Source organism: Poeciliopsis prolifica, unplaced genomic scaffold (genome assembly GCF_027474105.1).
Source record: "Poeciliopsis prolifica strain line A6 unplaced genomic scaffold, Auburn_PproV2 SCAFFOLD013, whole genome shotgun sequence".
NCBI classification, from domain to species: domain Eukaryota; kingdom Metazoa; phylum Chordata; class Actinopteri; order Cyprinodontiformes; family Poeciliidae; genus Poeciliopsis; species Poeciliopsis prolifica.
In genome coordinates, this window is record NW_026562388.1 from 13,471,990 (window position 1) to 13,487,749 (window position 15,760).

Consider the following 15,760-nt stretch of genomic DNA (forward strand, 5'->3'; position numbering starts at 1 on the left):
CCTATAAAAATAAGCAACCTAAAAACTACATATGTGATAGTAAAGGATGTTATGAAAGGATAATGTTGTTTTTCTTAAAAAAATGTTTTATTTTTTCATCATCAGTGGGAAAACGTATTCCCTCCCTACAACTCCTATCCTTGTACTTTAATCAGTCATTGTTGCCTTGACGAAAATCACAGCAGCAATGAAAGAGCGGTGGGAACCCCTAAAAATTTTATTATAAAATTTAAATGGAAGAAAATCATTCTAAATAAAAGCACATTGTAAATACTGTCAAGCCTGCCTCACAAATCCCGCTTGTTATATTTTTATCAGTAATTTCACCAACTGTCACAGTGGAAGCGGATCGTGCATGCACTCAGCTTGTGAGTGTGTGTGCATCTTGATCTTTTCATGGTAAATTCAGGCACGTCAACCAATTACGCACACACAGACAGAGCAGTTTATGTCCTATTGATCAGTCTAATTTCAACAGGAGAACATTGCTGCCGCCATCCTTTTGTCCTCCAAGTCCTTTCATACTTGGTGTGTCTTTACGAAAAGGGGGTTGTAATCGGGAGTGTAAAGAAAACACGCTGCAAATAATCCAGCGATGTATCCAGAGGGTAGAAGCTGTCAAAAATCAAGAGTTTAGGGGGGTAACAAGGCCACTTCACAGCTTTTAATCCGACCTGTCAAAGAAATAGACACAGGATAGCTCTTAATTCGTAAATTTGTAAAGATATTCTTCAAAATTTATGTTAGTGTAAGTTTAAAAAAAAAACAATTAGTGCAATTTGCACACTAATGGGGCCCCCTGGTGGAGCCTCACTGGAGCTTCCACAAAGTGATGTTCAGGCTTTTTACAGATGACATCAAAAATCACCTTCAAGCTACATTTACAGAATCAAAACTAATTTAAGGCCACAATCTCAATGTCCATTTGCAAACTTACAGCTATAAAAATCCACATCCAGTTACAACATACACATACGACATGATCTTACAAGCCCTTGTTTATGTAGAACAGGCTTTTTAAAGATCTCAGTCACCCTGTTTTGCTTGTCAGTAAAAGAAAAAAAAAAAAAGAAAGCAGCGTGTTTTCCACCACCGCACAAATCTGCCACCTCCGGTGATTGATGCAGTCAAATTAGATGTATGTGGAACACTGGCTCCAGCAAATGAACACATCAACTGATGACCAGCTGTTTCTAATTATTATACACTGGTTAATTAGGACGCCGTGTCACCAGCATCGACGGCGGCAGTAAACTGTGTGAAATTCATAATTCATGCTCCGGCGTCCAATGCGCCTCCCTGATCAAACCGCCACGGTGGATGGAAAAGGCCGTGCAGAAAGACAGCACGGAGCATTTCTGTGTGTGTGTGTGTGTATATCGTGTGTGTTCACAGCTCTTCCTCACACCTCTCCCCGTCTCTCTCAGCAGGGTGTGTGTGGAGGAGGCAGCGTTGAATGTCTGGATCTCAAAGGTAAGATGAGCGCCTCACTCTGTCTTCATTAAATATGACTTTATGTCACATTCACAACAGATTCACTGCTTTTAAAAATGCTTTACATGTTTGAACAAAAATGTAAATGTAAAAAAAAAGAAATACATGAATAAGTAAAATATGAAAGAAAGGAGTTTGTTCTCCATTACCAAAGCCTCATATGCAGTTACAACTACACGATTGTTTTACTTTTATGGCTTGTTGTCGGATTATGACTGGAAATTTACCAGTAAAGCTCCTAGTGGAGGCAAGAACAGACTGGTGCCTCTGCTGCACTCCATGGGTTCTAATTATTCTCCTTTTTTTGTCACAGTTTGTGATTTCTGTGTCTGGTTTTGTTATGATTTTCTTGGGTTTGATGTTTACAGTCTGATTTTGGTTTTGTTCCGATTAAACTTGATTTATTTCTATGTTTTATTGTCCATCATTTTCTTGTTTATTTTTTCTTAAGATCATTTTGACCTCTTCATTGTTTTTTTAGCCTTTTTTATTGTTTTTTTCATTAAGGATTGGTCCAACTGTGTTTTGCAATCAGGACTTTGCTGAAGACTGTGCCATACTGTGGGGTGCTTGTTCCATCAAAATGTTGCTCCAGGCTTTAACCGGAGACTCTCTCCTGCATCCTCACCACAACCTGTGTAGCATCTTCCTACAACCAGGCCTGGTTCAGAACCTTGACTGATTCTCCCGTTTGAGCACCTACTCACCAGAAGATGGTGCCACCCGAGAATAATGCTACCGCCAATACTGGGACTCACGGCCCCTTTTTGACGATAAACATCTCTATGGTTTACAGCCTACAACGCTCATGTCCCAAGCGAGTCTGGTTGAAAATGTGATGTCGAAGTCTGACAAGGGACTTTCCTTGGAGCTTGTCAAAACTTTATCATAATCTTCGAACCGTAAAATATTAACTTTGATGTATAAAGACTGCAATGGACTGGTGGCCAGTCCAGGGTGTATCCCTCACACAGTAGCTCTGTTTTTCCACAGGAAAACTGTGTTTCCATGTTTGTTTATGATGTTTCAACACACAGGTCCTTCCTAATAAAACAACAGTAGGGTGAAGGTGTTTGTGAAATAAAACACCTGATCACTGATCACAATCACTGATCACGTCTGACATCCGAGGATCTCCATGTTATTATCTTCCTTCTGTCATCTTTCAGTAAGGTGATTAGTGTTAAAACAGAGGGAGTTAAGGGTGCTCTGGAAATGGTTATAATAATTATTATTATCCCTCTCTTTTAGCTGTGACTATAACATTTAACGTAAAATAACCTGAAACTAAAAGACTTTAAAGTCACAGAAATTTGTCTGACCAGTAACAGTTTAATTTGGACAACTTACTGATCAAGGTTCAGTAATAACAACAATCAGATTACAAAGTTCACATTAAAATGACAAAATAATTATGAGTGCTCACTCAACAAACCAAGCCTTCACTCATTCTGAATGAAATGGTGATTAGCAAAGGTCTCTGATACAGAACACAAAGATGTGCATCCATGTTCCCGTTCTCAAAACAAATGAATATTCCAGCCTCAAAAATAACCTCTGCTCTGCAGTAGACACAAATAAAATCTTGCAAGTTTGTAACAATGCAACAATTTCTAAAGAAAAAATTATTCTCCACATAGAAATGCCCATACCAGGATTTCATCCCAGGAGCTTATTGGATTCAATGAGGCTAGAAATCCAGGAGGAACATCTAAAATATCTGCTTCTTTTGTTGTTTTTTCATAGGTTTGAGAAGTTTCCTTTTTCTTGTGGCCAATACAACATGTTGGGATGTTTGTTCTCCCTATGTTACTATGTATCTATGTGACTTCAACTTCAACAGATATGTACAGTAATATAAAAGGACATGTGAGGAAGAATAAACTGGAAATGCTTGATGTAGTTACAGTTTCAGTTCAAACATGATCTTTTGGCTTTGATGTACTTTTTTCATTTTTCATTTTGATTTTTTTTCCTGTGGTAAAGAAACATGAAAATATTTATCTTTTGCAAGAAGTTAAGCTGTTGTGCACAGGTACTTTTATTGATTACTGGAGTCTGCAGGCAGACAGTAATCAATGCACACTCGAGCATTCACATCTTGGAAGTCCAATCATGAAAAACCGGAGCTATCATCATTATTTTCCCTCTGTGTTTCTGATTAAGTTTCAGAACTTTATTAAAAGAAAAACATAAACACACAGGTAAACTCCGACTGTAAAGGAAGTTGTTTTGTCCTGATTTTTTTTTTTTTTTATGCTGAAATACTCATTTCACAAAAAGGATAAAACATGTTCAGAGCGGTGCAATTTTGCCTGTTAGCAAACAGCCTCCCAATTATCTTGTCTTTGATTGCTTGCCTCCATCAAGGTGAGCGATTAGACCACCGCTCCTGTGAAGCTCTGGAAGTCGTCCTGAAATCGCTGCACTTTGATTTCATCAATCTGCAGGCAGCGCAACTGGAGGAAAATGTGAGTTTTATGAGCAAAAACTTATTTTCCCCCGTCTTCGTCTTCCAGTTCCAATACAGTTTCATATTCAGGCCCTTCCTTGTATCAGATTAGAAACTGTTTCTTTTTTTCCTTCCCAAAGAAACTTCATAACATTCCTGTCAAATTTCAGGCCCTGCTTTCTTCATTTCACCCCTTCACTATGTTTTTCTGTTCCAGGGAGCATCGTCCTTGCTGGATATGATTTTGTACTATGAATCCACAACACATCTTGACATTTCTGACAACGGCAGTATGGGAACATCATCTTGGAGGGCCCTCGCTCATTTGATAAAGCAGGTTGGCTGACGCAGTGGAACAGTAATCTTTCCATGTAGGCTTTCTCACAGGGATAATGTTGATCTGGAAAAAGTGAGTTTGTGGTGCATTAAGTGGAGAGAAGATGCAGGGTCGGACAAACACGGCGAGAAGTCTTCTTCACTCTGCAGACACATGCAGCCACAAACCCGATGAGGATTAAAAAAAGCAGCGTCACAGGTTGTATCAGTGGAGGTAACTGATAACAACAGGTTACAACCAGCCAGATCTCAGCTTTGTGTGCTTTCTTATTGACGCTCAGTCTTCGTCAATACGAAAGCAGGAAGGCAAACTTCTTTATTTTGCTGTACACTGAAAACAGTAGACCGGCATTGACAGCAAAGTACAAGTTCATAGTTTTATTACATCTGCTTATCTCTGAATTAAACACAGAATAGCTCCAATCTCTTTTCTGCTGAGCTATTTTTATGTCCTAAGTACCCCATTGGGTTTCTCCAACCAGCTCTTTTAGTGTCACTGGAGATAGATATAATATGTCTTGGTTTCCCACTGGGACATTTTAACTTCGAAGACAAACATTCGATGATAAACTAACCAGGAAATGGATTTAACCTATTGTCCGAATGAACCATCTTGTCAATAAGAAAGCAAGTGAACCATCTTGCAAATCTGAAAGGAGAACTCTTCTGGGAACTTGGAAAGGAACCTTCACATGTTTGTGTTGCTACTGGATTGCATGCTAGAGGGAGTTGTTAACAGTCAATTTTCAGTTACCAATTCACGTAGGAAATATGTCTAGCTAACTTTATGTTTAGATAGACATTAGTCCATCTTTTCATTAACTGAAAAGGCTGCTTGTTACATATAGCAATGCCGTGCAAGATATTTATTACATCTATAATTAAAATTGGGCAAGCAGAAGTGATTTATTAAACAAAGAAAATTCCTCACGTTCATTTGCGTTTATTTGGTTTGCTTCAATATTGATCAACGTGTAATCTTAACTGTATACAGAAACACCAATTTTACTCAAAAGATAAAGTGTAAAAATGGACACAGATCTGAACACATTTATTTTCATAACATGTTTGAACTAGTGGATTAAATTAACGTAATTCTACCCTTCCTGCAGATTATTTTCTGACGCAATTCTGTTCCATTTTCCATCCTGTTTCTGCTTGATCTTCTGGTTTCAGAGTGTGTGTCTGTCTAGACTGGATGCTTGTAATGTGTGTCTGGTTGACTACCCAGTTCAGTCTTTATCTAAAGCTCTGCTGACCAGCCGACTCAGAGTGCTCCACCTTAACAATGCCCAGCTCAGTGGCTCATCGTTGTTCACACTCGGTAAGGAACGGTCTACTTTTCAGCATTGCTTTAGTAGGTCAAACTTTATCTGACAAATTGATGGCCTCACATTTTACTCAGGAATTATTTGATATAAAAAGAACTTCATGGTCGACTCAGTAAGTGCAAAGTGTCAGGTGTTGTCTATCTAAACGAGCAGAAATCATTAAGACCACGCACTCTGATGTTGGGTTGAAATTTTTGTGAATTTGATCATTGTCACTTGATTTAATATCTGGAAAACTGTAACCTGGATGCCAACCCTGCCCTTGAGAAACTTGTGTTGATTCTGCTTTTGCATTAGCTTAGACAAAATGTAACTATCAATGTGCTGAAACATTTTTTACCCTCTGAACAATCCAGTTCAAGAGCTTCTAGTGTGTTTATGTTGTGAGTGTTTGTGTTCTCTGGTCAGCAGGACCAGATTTTGACCTGTGACCATCTCTGCAGGTCTGGACCAGGATTAGAGGCCTAATCTCTTACCTGCCACTTTACGCACCACTGCACATGTCTTTAGAGGCTGTGGCAGCCAGGACACAGACACCCGCATGAATACATTTATTACAAGCAAACACAACACAGAAAGAGCTTAGTGTTTTGCAAGGATCTGTGCACAAACACCTAAGCACATTTTAATTCAAGGCAGACACAGGCATAGATCAGATGTAAATCAGACAGATTGTACAGGAGCAGTCTGCCGTTTGTCCTGAATGTATGAAGAGTAAACCTTAACACATTGAGGCAACAACATGGTTTGCATCTATTTTTGAAAGTTATTCAATAAAAAAAAATATTTGGGTTCATTGAAGATGCCATGTGCAAGTAAACTGTTAATTTTAGCTTCTAGATATTTTTCAATAATGTATGCATCAGAGAAAAAGAAATTAGAGAAGTTCATGTTGCAAATGTCAGAAACAATTAGCACTTTAGTCCATTTTTTTTAATTTCACACAAAAAATATTCCAGGTTGAATTTTGTTGAATTTCCATAAAAATATCCTTTGATTTTGCCTATGATATCAAACTGAAAATTAATCCATTTGATTTATTGTGTTTAGTTTTCAAACATTGAATACATCTATCAAAAAAAACATTCATGCATAGTTTGTTTTTCAAAATTTTAATTTTAATATTTTTTTCATGATCAGATCATCAAATGAAAGAATTAAGTTTGTGTTTATGACTTCTCATGTGGACATGAAAATCAAAGTCATGCTCAGAGCCTGTCGCCTCCGCTCAGCTGGGAGCAGAACAGACCCAAATGGACTCAGTATGCTGCCCACTCTTCCCTCCTCGTTTTCAGGCACTTCCTGAATCTCTTTGATATTTTCAACTCTACCAAACCGCTCTCCTCCTCCCACTCACAACCCGCACTCTCCCCCCATCATTCATGCCTTTACCGAGCCCCCTGGCCAATCCCTACACCTTCCTCCCCAGTGGGGGTCCCAGCTGAGGATCATTGCCTTCGATCAGAGCGGATTGGGTGCTTGCAGTGGAGTCAGCCCGGATCAATCCCACCGATTTCGCCATTTGCTCCCCGCTGGGCCTGATGACAATGTTGGCATTCCACATGCAGGCCTGTGGGTTTGATTAAATCTGTGGCATTGATCTAGGTGGAAGGACAGCAAGGGTCCAAAAACATGGACACAAGTGAATGACAGCACAGTACAGACAACACAAAGGACAAACCCCAAACACAGTTTACATGATAAAGAAATAGGAACAAAGGAAAGAAGGTTAAGAGGCAATGCAGAAATCTGACAGGTGTTCTATTACCTCTTCTGAGAAGTAACGTGTCTGCTTTCACCTTTTTTATTGCGAGACGAAAGACCAACCGCTTCTTCATCGTAAGAACTGCTGGAGGCCAGGACTCCTGCTGTGAAATCATTTTCATGATCACGTTCACTAAGTCCCACTGCAGAGGCCTTGTGGTTGGTGTTCAGGACACAGTAGATCAGATTTAATACATATAAATTGAAACTACATGTCAGTTATCTCCAAGGTGAGGAGAAAACCTGTTGGTTCTGGTCCTTTCTGACCCTTCAAACAGTCTCATATAAATCCTTTCAGCAGACATTACAGCAATATTGACAGGACCCAACTACAGGCTGAAAAAGATTGTTGATAAATGTTACTCAATATGAATTAATGTAACTACCTGATTAAGGTTTGATCACCTGCTTCACTCGGTAAAGGTGGATGTTTGTCTCTGCCTCATTTGGAGAAGTTCCAGTCTTTTAGCTGCCACATATAGTCAACAGATTTGGATCAAGTTGTCGACCTCACTTTCATCTGCTTGTGTTTCTTGTAATTTTTAAATCCCTTTCTCCTCTTATTGCATGTAGTTCGCACCTTGAAAACAAACAGAGCTTTATTGGAGCTCCATCTTTCCAGCAACCAGTTGAACGGCTACCAGGACGCCATGCAGCTGGGAGATCTGCTGAGATACAACAACACTTTGCGGATGTTGGAACTCAGTGACAATGTTTTAGCAGATGCAGGTAGGTTACAGAGATGATGACAGATTAAACCTCACAAGTGGATTTGTGAAAGGTTAGTACTAAAGTTCAAAAGACAAGTCTGGAGAGATACTGATGAACACATACAGGAAACTACTAGGGTCAGAGGGTCACAGGTAGAAAAGATGGGAAACTGAAGGCTGGTTCATGAGTTTTAGCACTTTGAGCAAGTGCTACGACTGCCAGCTTAGATGGGATGGTACCTTCAGTCCTGATAACATCATTTACAGACCGCTTTAAAGTCAAACTTGGCCCAAACAACACTAACAAATAAACAGTGGTTGTTTTTCAGGATTGGAAGAGCTGTGTGATGGCCTATCCAGACAGACAAAGGGTCTGAAAGTCTTAATCCTCAAGAACAACCAGATCACAGAGAGAGGCATGAACCACCTGGCCAAGACTCTGGTGAGGAGCATGAAAACTGTGTTATCTGAACCCTTGCAAATATAGGCCTTTTAATAATAAATGTGTATATATTTTGTACCATCACAGAGCAATAAGAATTGATTTAATAAAGGTATTGAAGGAAGTCCTAAATGTTATATTGTCTAGGAAAAAATGTGTTCATGATGAATGCAGGCATTCATCATGCCTGCATTATTCTGACTTCTGTTTTATTTATTCAGGTTAATTCATGTAAAAGGTTTTTCCACATCAGGACACTTGTAGTCAAAGAATGTTGTACTTTTCTTAAATCCTCTGAGACTGATTTGTTTGGTTACATAAATTAGTGCTTCTTTGGTCTTAGTACTGGAAAACAAGGAGAAGATTTTTCAATCCTGTTTCCGTCCACCTACTTGAGCTCTTTGAATAACCTTCAACTGCCTTGGTTGGATACATAAACAGCTCCTTCTTGTCTTGTGAGATACTATTGTGCAACTCAGACAGGTGGAAATTATGACTGAGCCTTATGATCTGCAGTGTTACCAAAAGAAGACCAGTTTGATGAAATAATGGATGTGACTTGCCATTTAGGCCATAATGACCATAATTAGACCTTTAGCTGCTCATGTGGATTATGATGGAGAATGGGGAGGGTGGTATTTAACCCATCTGCTTGAACTTTTTCCAGGAGATTAGTTGTGTCTTAAGTCTTGATAATGATGTCCAGGTTTTCTTTGTTCTGATAGTATTTGGGGGTGATTGTGTTACACAGAGCTCTTGTTGTTTTCCAGTTTAAAGTCACCATGTCATGTGTGAAAACATACTGTGTTTTTGGTTCTTTCACACTCCCCGCCTCCCCTTAAACTTCTCACTCTAAGCCCTGTGGGGTTCACGTTTGACAGCTTTCAACCACGCAGTCGCCTCTTTAATTGTCTGCTATTATCCCTCGTGCATATCCATCCGGGATGCTCTCCTGCTCCCGCCATGCGTCGGATGTGGAGGCTCTTCTGTGCGCCTCAACTTGGTGAGGAAAAAGGACTGAGAAAGGGGAGGGAGGAGGGTCTGGAGCATGTTTGTTGTCACGGCGGTGCAAATTAACTCCAAAGAAGACGCTCTCCAGGTCTGTCAGTCGCCTGCCTGGGTGTTTCCACCCCCGTACTCCATCTCTTTTCAGAGCAGTGACCAGAGGAGGGTGGTGAAGCGATGGGACGCAACCAGGAGTGGGTGCCGCGTTCCTCTTCAGGCGATGTGGGCCCCTCGTGCACCAAACACCCCCAGCTTCATGCACCAGCTAATCAACCTTCAATGCTAATGCGACTCTGGAGAGAGAAAACAGAAGTTCTGAGTGTTTAACATGAGAGGAAACATTTTTAAATGGAATAATATTCACAGCTGAATGATGGAAGTCCAAACTTTTCAGTCTTGCCAAGCTAGCATACTCTTAACACTGATTCAGACAGCGATTTAAATTGAATGAGCCCTGTTTCTGCAGCCAGGTCTGAAGATCCTGGAGGTCCTGGATTTAGGGGACAATCACCTGGGGAATGAGGGCATCCAGATGATCAGGGAGCCACTAATGGTGAACAGTTCATTGTTGCATCTCGGCCTTGCCCAAACCAAGATCACCTGTGAAGGTACAGCACACAATAATTTCTAAACATCTACTCTCTTGTAGATAATTCCATCAGTCTTCTGAGATTTTTTTGTACTGCTGCTGCTGAAAACATCTTGAGGAGTACATTTGCGGTACTAATTTTTGAAGGTGGTTCATCTGTCCCTCCATGTAAAGGTGCTGTGGCATTGGCCGAGTTCCTTGCTGAGAGTCGTCTTATTCAGAGGCTGGACCTCCATCAGAACCGAGTGAAGCTCGGAGGCTTGATGGCCCTCAGCCTGGCGCTGAGGATTAATTGCTCTCTGTCTCAACTGGGTGTGGATCCCATACCTCCACAAGAGCTGGTAGGTGGCACTAATGTGATCTGGCTCAGGATTTCCTGCTGCAGTTGGTTGATTCTAGGGCTCTTGGAAATATTGGTCGATTTATTCCAGTCGAGAATATCTTAGATCTTAGGAGTCCAATTTGCCGTAGTTCAAATTAATTAATGTTAGCTTTCCAATGCTAAACTGAGTTGGAATGCTTGTTAATCCATGTTCTACCATTTACCCGAGACCAAATGGAGGGAAAAAGAAGCTCTCCCAAGTAATCCAAACACATAGAGGGCGTTTAAATGCTTGATTGTTTCCTAATCAGTTATGCTAGAATAAGGAGTCAATATTTTGAATCCATTTCAATCTGATGTGCGACTGTTGGTCAGGTTCTCCTGTCATGTGTATTTTAAATATTGTGAAATGTTTTGTACACAAACTGCCCCAGTTCTGACCGTCGGTAATAGCCTGAAGAACCGGTAAAGGTTTGTTTTTGTCATGCTATATTGTGAATTTATAATAATGATACAATGAAATCATAAAAAGCCAGTAATTTTGGGTTGGGTAATATTGTGACTACGTCTCTATATTTCAGCTCTCCAGTATTTTCGGGTGAATTTTTATAAATTTCTACTTAGGTTTTTGTTGTTTTCAAATTTGTCTCTTGTAGAGTCGAAGTTTGTGATGTTATGCGTTTTTTTGTCTCCACCTTTCCATGGCTGCAGAGGCCTGAGGAAAACGATGCCATAACTTTAATACATGCCCCTGCTGGATTCACTAAATAATTACCCACACTTGCCATCTGTTTGTCATGATTTTATCTCTGCTGACTTATTTGCATATTAAAGCATTAATTAAAATCTCGAAGGAAGGGGATGCTTACTTTAAAATTAACTCTGAAGGCAATCCGTGCACAGCTTCCAGAGTAGTTTTATTTTTGTTTGCAGAGGTTTACTGTTTGTCTGCGTGTTGTTTACACGATTAAGTCTGATTTTTATGAAACGCCTCCTCTGGCTAAAATCAGGCGAAAAGATGTGCCAGATTCTGGAGGATGTTTCTGTGAATGTGTGTCATTAAAGCTGGGATTTCTTCATCTTATTCCTCAGTTCCTTTCCTCCCCTAAAGCTGCCGAGACATATGATTAGCATTCCCGCCGTTGTTGGGAGCTTGTGTGGCCGGGCATTTTAAGGGAGTTGTAATAAGGGAATTTTTTAAGCCGTGGCAGGTTCTGGAGCCACACAGATGGGATTTGTCTTGCCGTGGCCTATCCAGGTGGGAGGAGTGACGATCGTATTAAAAACCAAATCTTTCCATCAGAAAGCAGCGGGTGGCCAGATCAAGTGTTCCCGCTCATTCACATTCCCCAGGCCGCAGAGGAATACGTGGAAATTTTGGGGAAAATAAGTGTTGGAGGGGGTTATGGCACTTGCTGATGTGCGTTGTGTGTGTTCCGCCGTGTGTGTGGTTTCATGGGGAGGTGATGGGGGTTGACTGGGGATGCGCATATTAAGGGAGCGAGAGAAGAAGAAGGTAGAAGAAGGAGAGGAAATCTGGGTCCTCTCGTCTTTGTTTACAAGAGTCGGAGTTTTCATGTCTGTTGCCACACTGCTTCATTTGATCAGTGGCCTGTTTGCTGTTAATTATTAATTATTTACCCTTTTAAAATATTCATGCTCCCTGGCCCTGGTGGAAAGCAGCCTTTTCTGAGGGGCATTTTCTCTCTGTAGCCACTGCAAGAGGGAGCTGTGTATACATCCTTATCAGGGGAACCAGCTAATGAAGTGAAGTTCCTCTGCCCGACACGCTCTTAATCACACATTGGACAACGGGGCCTTGGTGCCTGTTTGATGCCTAAATATTTGGCTTTGGATTTGTCCAACATGAACATCCTGTTAGCTTAAGAGTTAGGAGATAAGGCAGCAGAGTGTCCTCTTTTGAATGTCGCATGTCAGAGAGGTGCATAGTCTTGTCTGTGGGATCAACTTTGCAGTGAATTGTGTTTGTGGATACTCAGTAACTCATTGGTCGTGGTAAACTGAAAAAGTGGTGATCTAGTTCAATAAATTGTTTTTTTTCTTAAGCTGAATTATGCCATTTTAGTCTAAAAAGGCAAAAATAAAATCACATTTTTCGTTCAGACTTTTAAAACAAACTTCAATCATTAACAACAAAACCACCCCTTTTCCAGGATTATGTGGCCACTTTTACTAAGTTGTTGAACATAGCGCCACAGAGATTTGTCTACACACAGCTCTTCTAAGGTTCCACAAAATATTTCAATCAGATTGAGATTGAGGCCCTTTGCAACTTCTTGTTCCTTCTTGTTTTCTTGGCATTGATCGGTTCTGCTTTTTGTCTTGCAAACATTGGTTTGGGTTGTCTTTACAAACTCTCTCTTTGGGGCACTGACATGGGTTTTTTTGCCTTTTTCCATTTCTCTGTGGTTTGTCAACCAAAGCAAATTTACCTTTAGGAACTTGTGATGTTTGCTCTTTACTTGCTCTGCTTGGGTTAACTTTGATAGGTCATGTCCATTTTTTAACTTTGTTGACTACTCTGTGCAAGTTTCCATCTTGCTTTGAATGACATCTGAGAATAGGGTTGTGTTTTTGTTGAACTTTGATTTAGCACACAAGGAAGCATGGATTCATATTTTAAGTATGGCGTAAAACAGAAGGGTCTCTGGATATGTTTCTGGGTTCTTGTCCTGTCCCAGTAGGGCAGCTGGGTGACGGGACAGCCCGACCATGCATGCAGCTTGTATTATGATGACATTGCTGCTCAGGGGAGTCAGCAGCAACCACGCAGAACAAGTCTCACGGCAAAGCCTCGGAGGGTGGCAACAAAGTGGGCTCCAAGCAGATGGATGGATCTGAAATCAAACTGTTCCCAGATCTGCACTGAAACTGCAGTACACAACAAGGCTCACAGGACTCAGTCACCTTGATGGAGCAACTTCTTATCTTACCAGATGAATTAAAAGACATTTCCAAAGGGGGTATATTGTCTAAAATATTTTTTAGTTGTATATTATGTCATAGTGTAGGTCCCTCATCAAAAACATACTTGGAGTGTTGCTTTACCTATTTTATTCATTTTTGAGGAATCATTGAATCAGAGTGACTAAATATTTGCTCATATGTTATCTTGAGTTGGTATAAAATGCTATATGTAATAAACATATCTTAAAAGAATCTTCAATTTACACGTTGAAGTTTTGACATTGGCCTCTGTCTGTTTAGGAGGCTTCTAGGCTTTCTAACACTAACTGTTGAACACACCCGATTTATACATTTGATACCATGTGGACATAACTGGACAATACAAGTAAGGACAAATATGAAAACTTAACCATGAAATTCGTTTTTGTGGCTGCATATCTGATGGGATACCAGTGCGGCATTATATTCTGATGTTATCCAACATCTGGAATCAGAGTTGACTTTTCTTTTTGATGCCTCTGAAAGGGACAAAGCTAGATGAGTCTCTCCAGCAGGCGACAGGGGCTTGGGGGTGGAATAGCTGAAGGGGAGCTGGGTGGGGGGGGGTTGGTGATCCCCTGTTTCCTTGCAAACACAACAACAACTGCAGCAACACACTCGTCGCTGCGCTCCTGATGTATTTTCAGGCAAAAACAGGCATATTTGCCAGCTGTGTAATTTACTGCGGCTCTCATTTGCATATTAAAGCTTTAATTAGCCCCTCTGAGCGTGAGCGTGTCTCAGTGTGTGCGTGTGTGCTAGGTTGGGGTACAGAGTTGGGGGTATAATCACTTCAGTGTGCAGTCAGAAGAGCGGGATGGGTTTGGATCAGGACTTGGTTCGAGTCCTGGGGTAAGTGGAGCTGCTCTGTGCTCCGGTTCTGATCGATCACAGCAAGACTCATTTCCAAACGGTCCAGAAAAGGGTGACATGTTCTGTCCTGAGAAAACATCCAAAATGTAACATCTACTTTATCCTGAACAGGAACTGATGTTGGAAAAAAGTTTTTTTTCACTAAGATGAGGTACTTTTCAAAATCTGTGTATTTCGCAAAACTGCAATGGAAACAAGTTTTTATTTTACATCATACAAGTCATGTGATCAACAACCGTATGGCACTATGGTTATTGATCGGTTGTCTTCTTCATCTGGTGGAAGAAATGAAGAAGACAACAGGAAGTGGTATGAAGATGATGGCGTGGAATGTTTTTTAATGACTTATTGGATGAACAAATGTGATTGTAATTGTGTTTCTTACTTAGTGGAAACAATGTAGACATTTTTTTCACTCATTTGCATTGCAGCTAATGGAGAAAGCAATGACTGGATTTTTCTCCTGGATCTGTCACATCTGGGACTTAACCATAGGTTTCCACCTATGGTTTCTAGATGGACGAGATATTTACGTTCCAAAGGCTGAAATAAACTGCTAGGCCTGATTATGGTCTCAGCTTTGAGACTAAATATCCTACGTAAATTGTTAACATTGGGTCATATTCAAATATTGAATGTATATTCAAATATCCATACTTCTTGTGTTACCCTTGTTAGTTTTATTATGGTGCTGATCTCAGTACTAAAACAAGGTTTTAGTACTTTCTATGCAGTATAGTTGCACATGTTCAGTTAATTTACTAATATGTTCTTTTTAAAAAACCTCCTCTGATTTGATTGATAAAGTGTTTTTTTTTGTTTCACTCAGCAACTTCTCTGTAATACTTGTCATATCAACACTTTTGCAGAGGCACACAGTAGTTTTATGCAGAGGGGAATTTTTCTCAGTGGTCATAGCCCAGTAAGTACACATTTCCCACTAAGACATGCAACACGCTCGCTCAAACAACTTGGCATAATGACCAAAACACTGAAAGTTCTGCAATTGATATGGGTCTCCTCTGCATAAGAGGGGGCATATGTATATAAGCAGAGCACAAGTGGGGGTATCGGATCGCATCGGCTTTCAGCGGGCATGTCCTGAGGCGCCACGCTCAAACAGTCACCCATCAGCAGCTGGCAGCCTCTCATCTGACTACCATGAAGTCCCATGCATGTCTATCTCTCTCTCTCCCTTCATCCACAAGCCACATCCCTTTCACTTGTGAATGGCGGGCTGACTGCAGAAATTGCCCCTGTCCACTATGTGTGCTGAATATTTAACTATGAATATAAAATATTTTGGCAAGACTTCAACCACCTTCAAAAAGTGAGAGCCCCTGTAGCTCTCTGAGCATGCAATCCAAATATCCTGAGCTCTCTGTGCTCTCCTGAATCGATCATCCCGTCGCTGTATGGAGAGATGTCAGGAGACCGAGTGCTGAGTGATCTTCTCCGGTTGACCACCGGAGTCA

The 15,760-nt window shown here is 40.7% G+C and overlaps 1 protein-coding gene across 1 annotated transcript in view; it reads left to right on the top strand.

Annotated features, from left to right (window-relative positions):
* Window positions 1-15,760, top strand: part of si:dkey-288a3.2 (protein phosphatase 1 regulatory subunit 37) — a 36,102-nt gene that overhangs the window by 9,028 nt on the left and 11,314 nt on the right. The window contains exons 3-10 of the mRNA XM_055038873.1: window positions 1,428-1,473; window positions 3,865-3,965; window positions 4,164-4,283; window positions 5,459-5,606; window positions 7,951-8,106; window positions 8,417-8,529; window positions 10,001-10,142; window positions 10,298-10,464. Coding sequence (XP_054894848.1) covers window positions 1,428-1,473; window positions 3,865-3,965; window positions 4,164-4,283; window positions 5,459-5,606; window positions 7,951-8,106; window positions 8,417-8,529; window positions 10,001-10,142; window positions 10,298-10,464 — 993 coding nt within the window. The remainder of the gene's footprint in view (window positions 1-1,427; window positions 1,474-3,864; window positions 3,966-4,163; window positions 4,284-5,458; window positions 5,607-7,950; window positions 8,107-8,416; window positions 8,530-10,000; window positions 10,143-10,297; window positions 10,465-15,760) is intronic.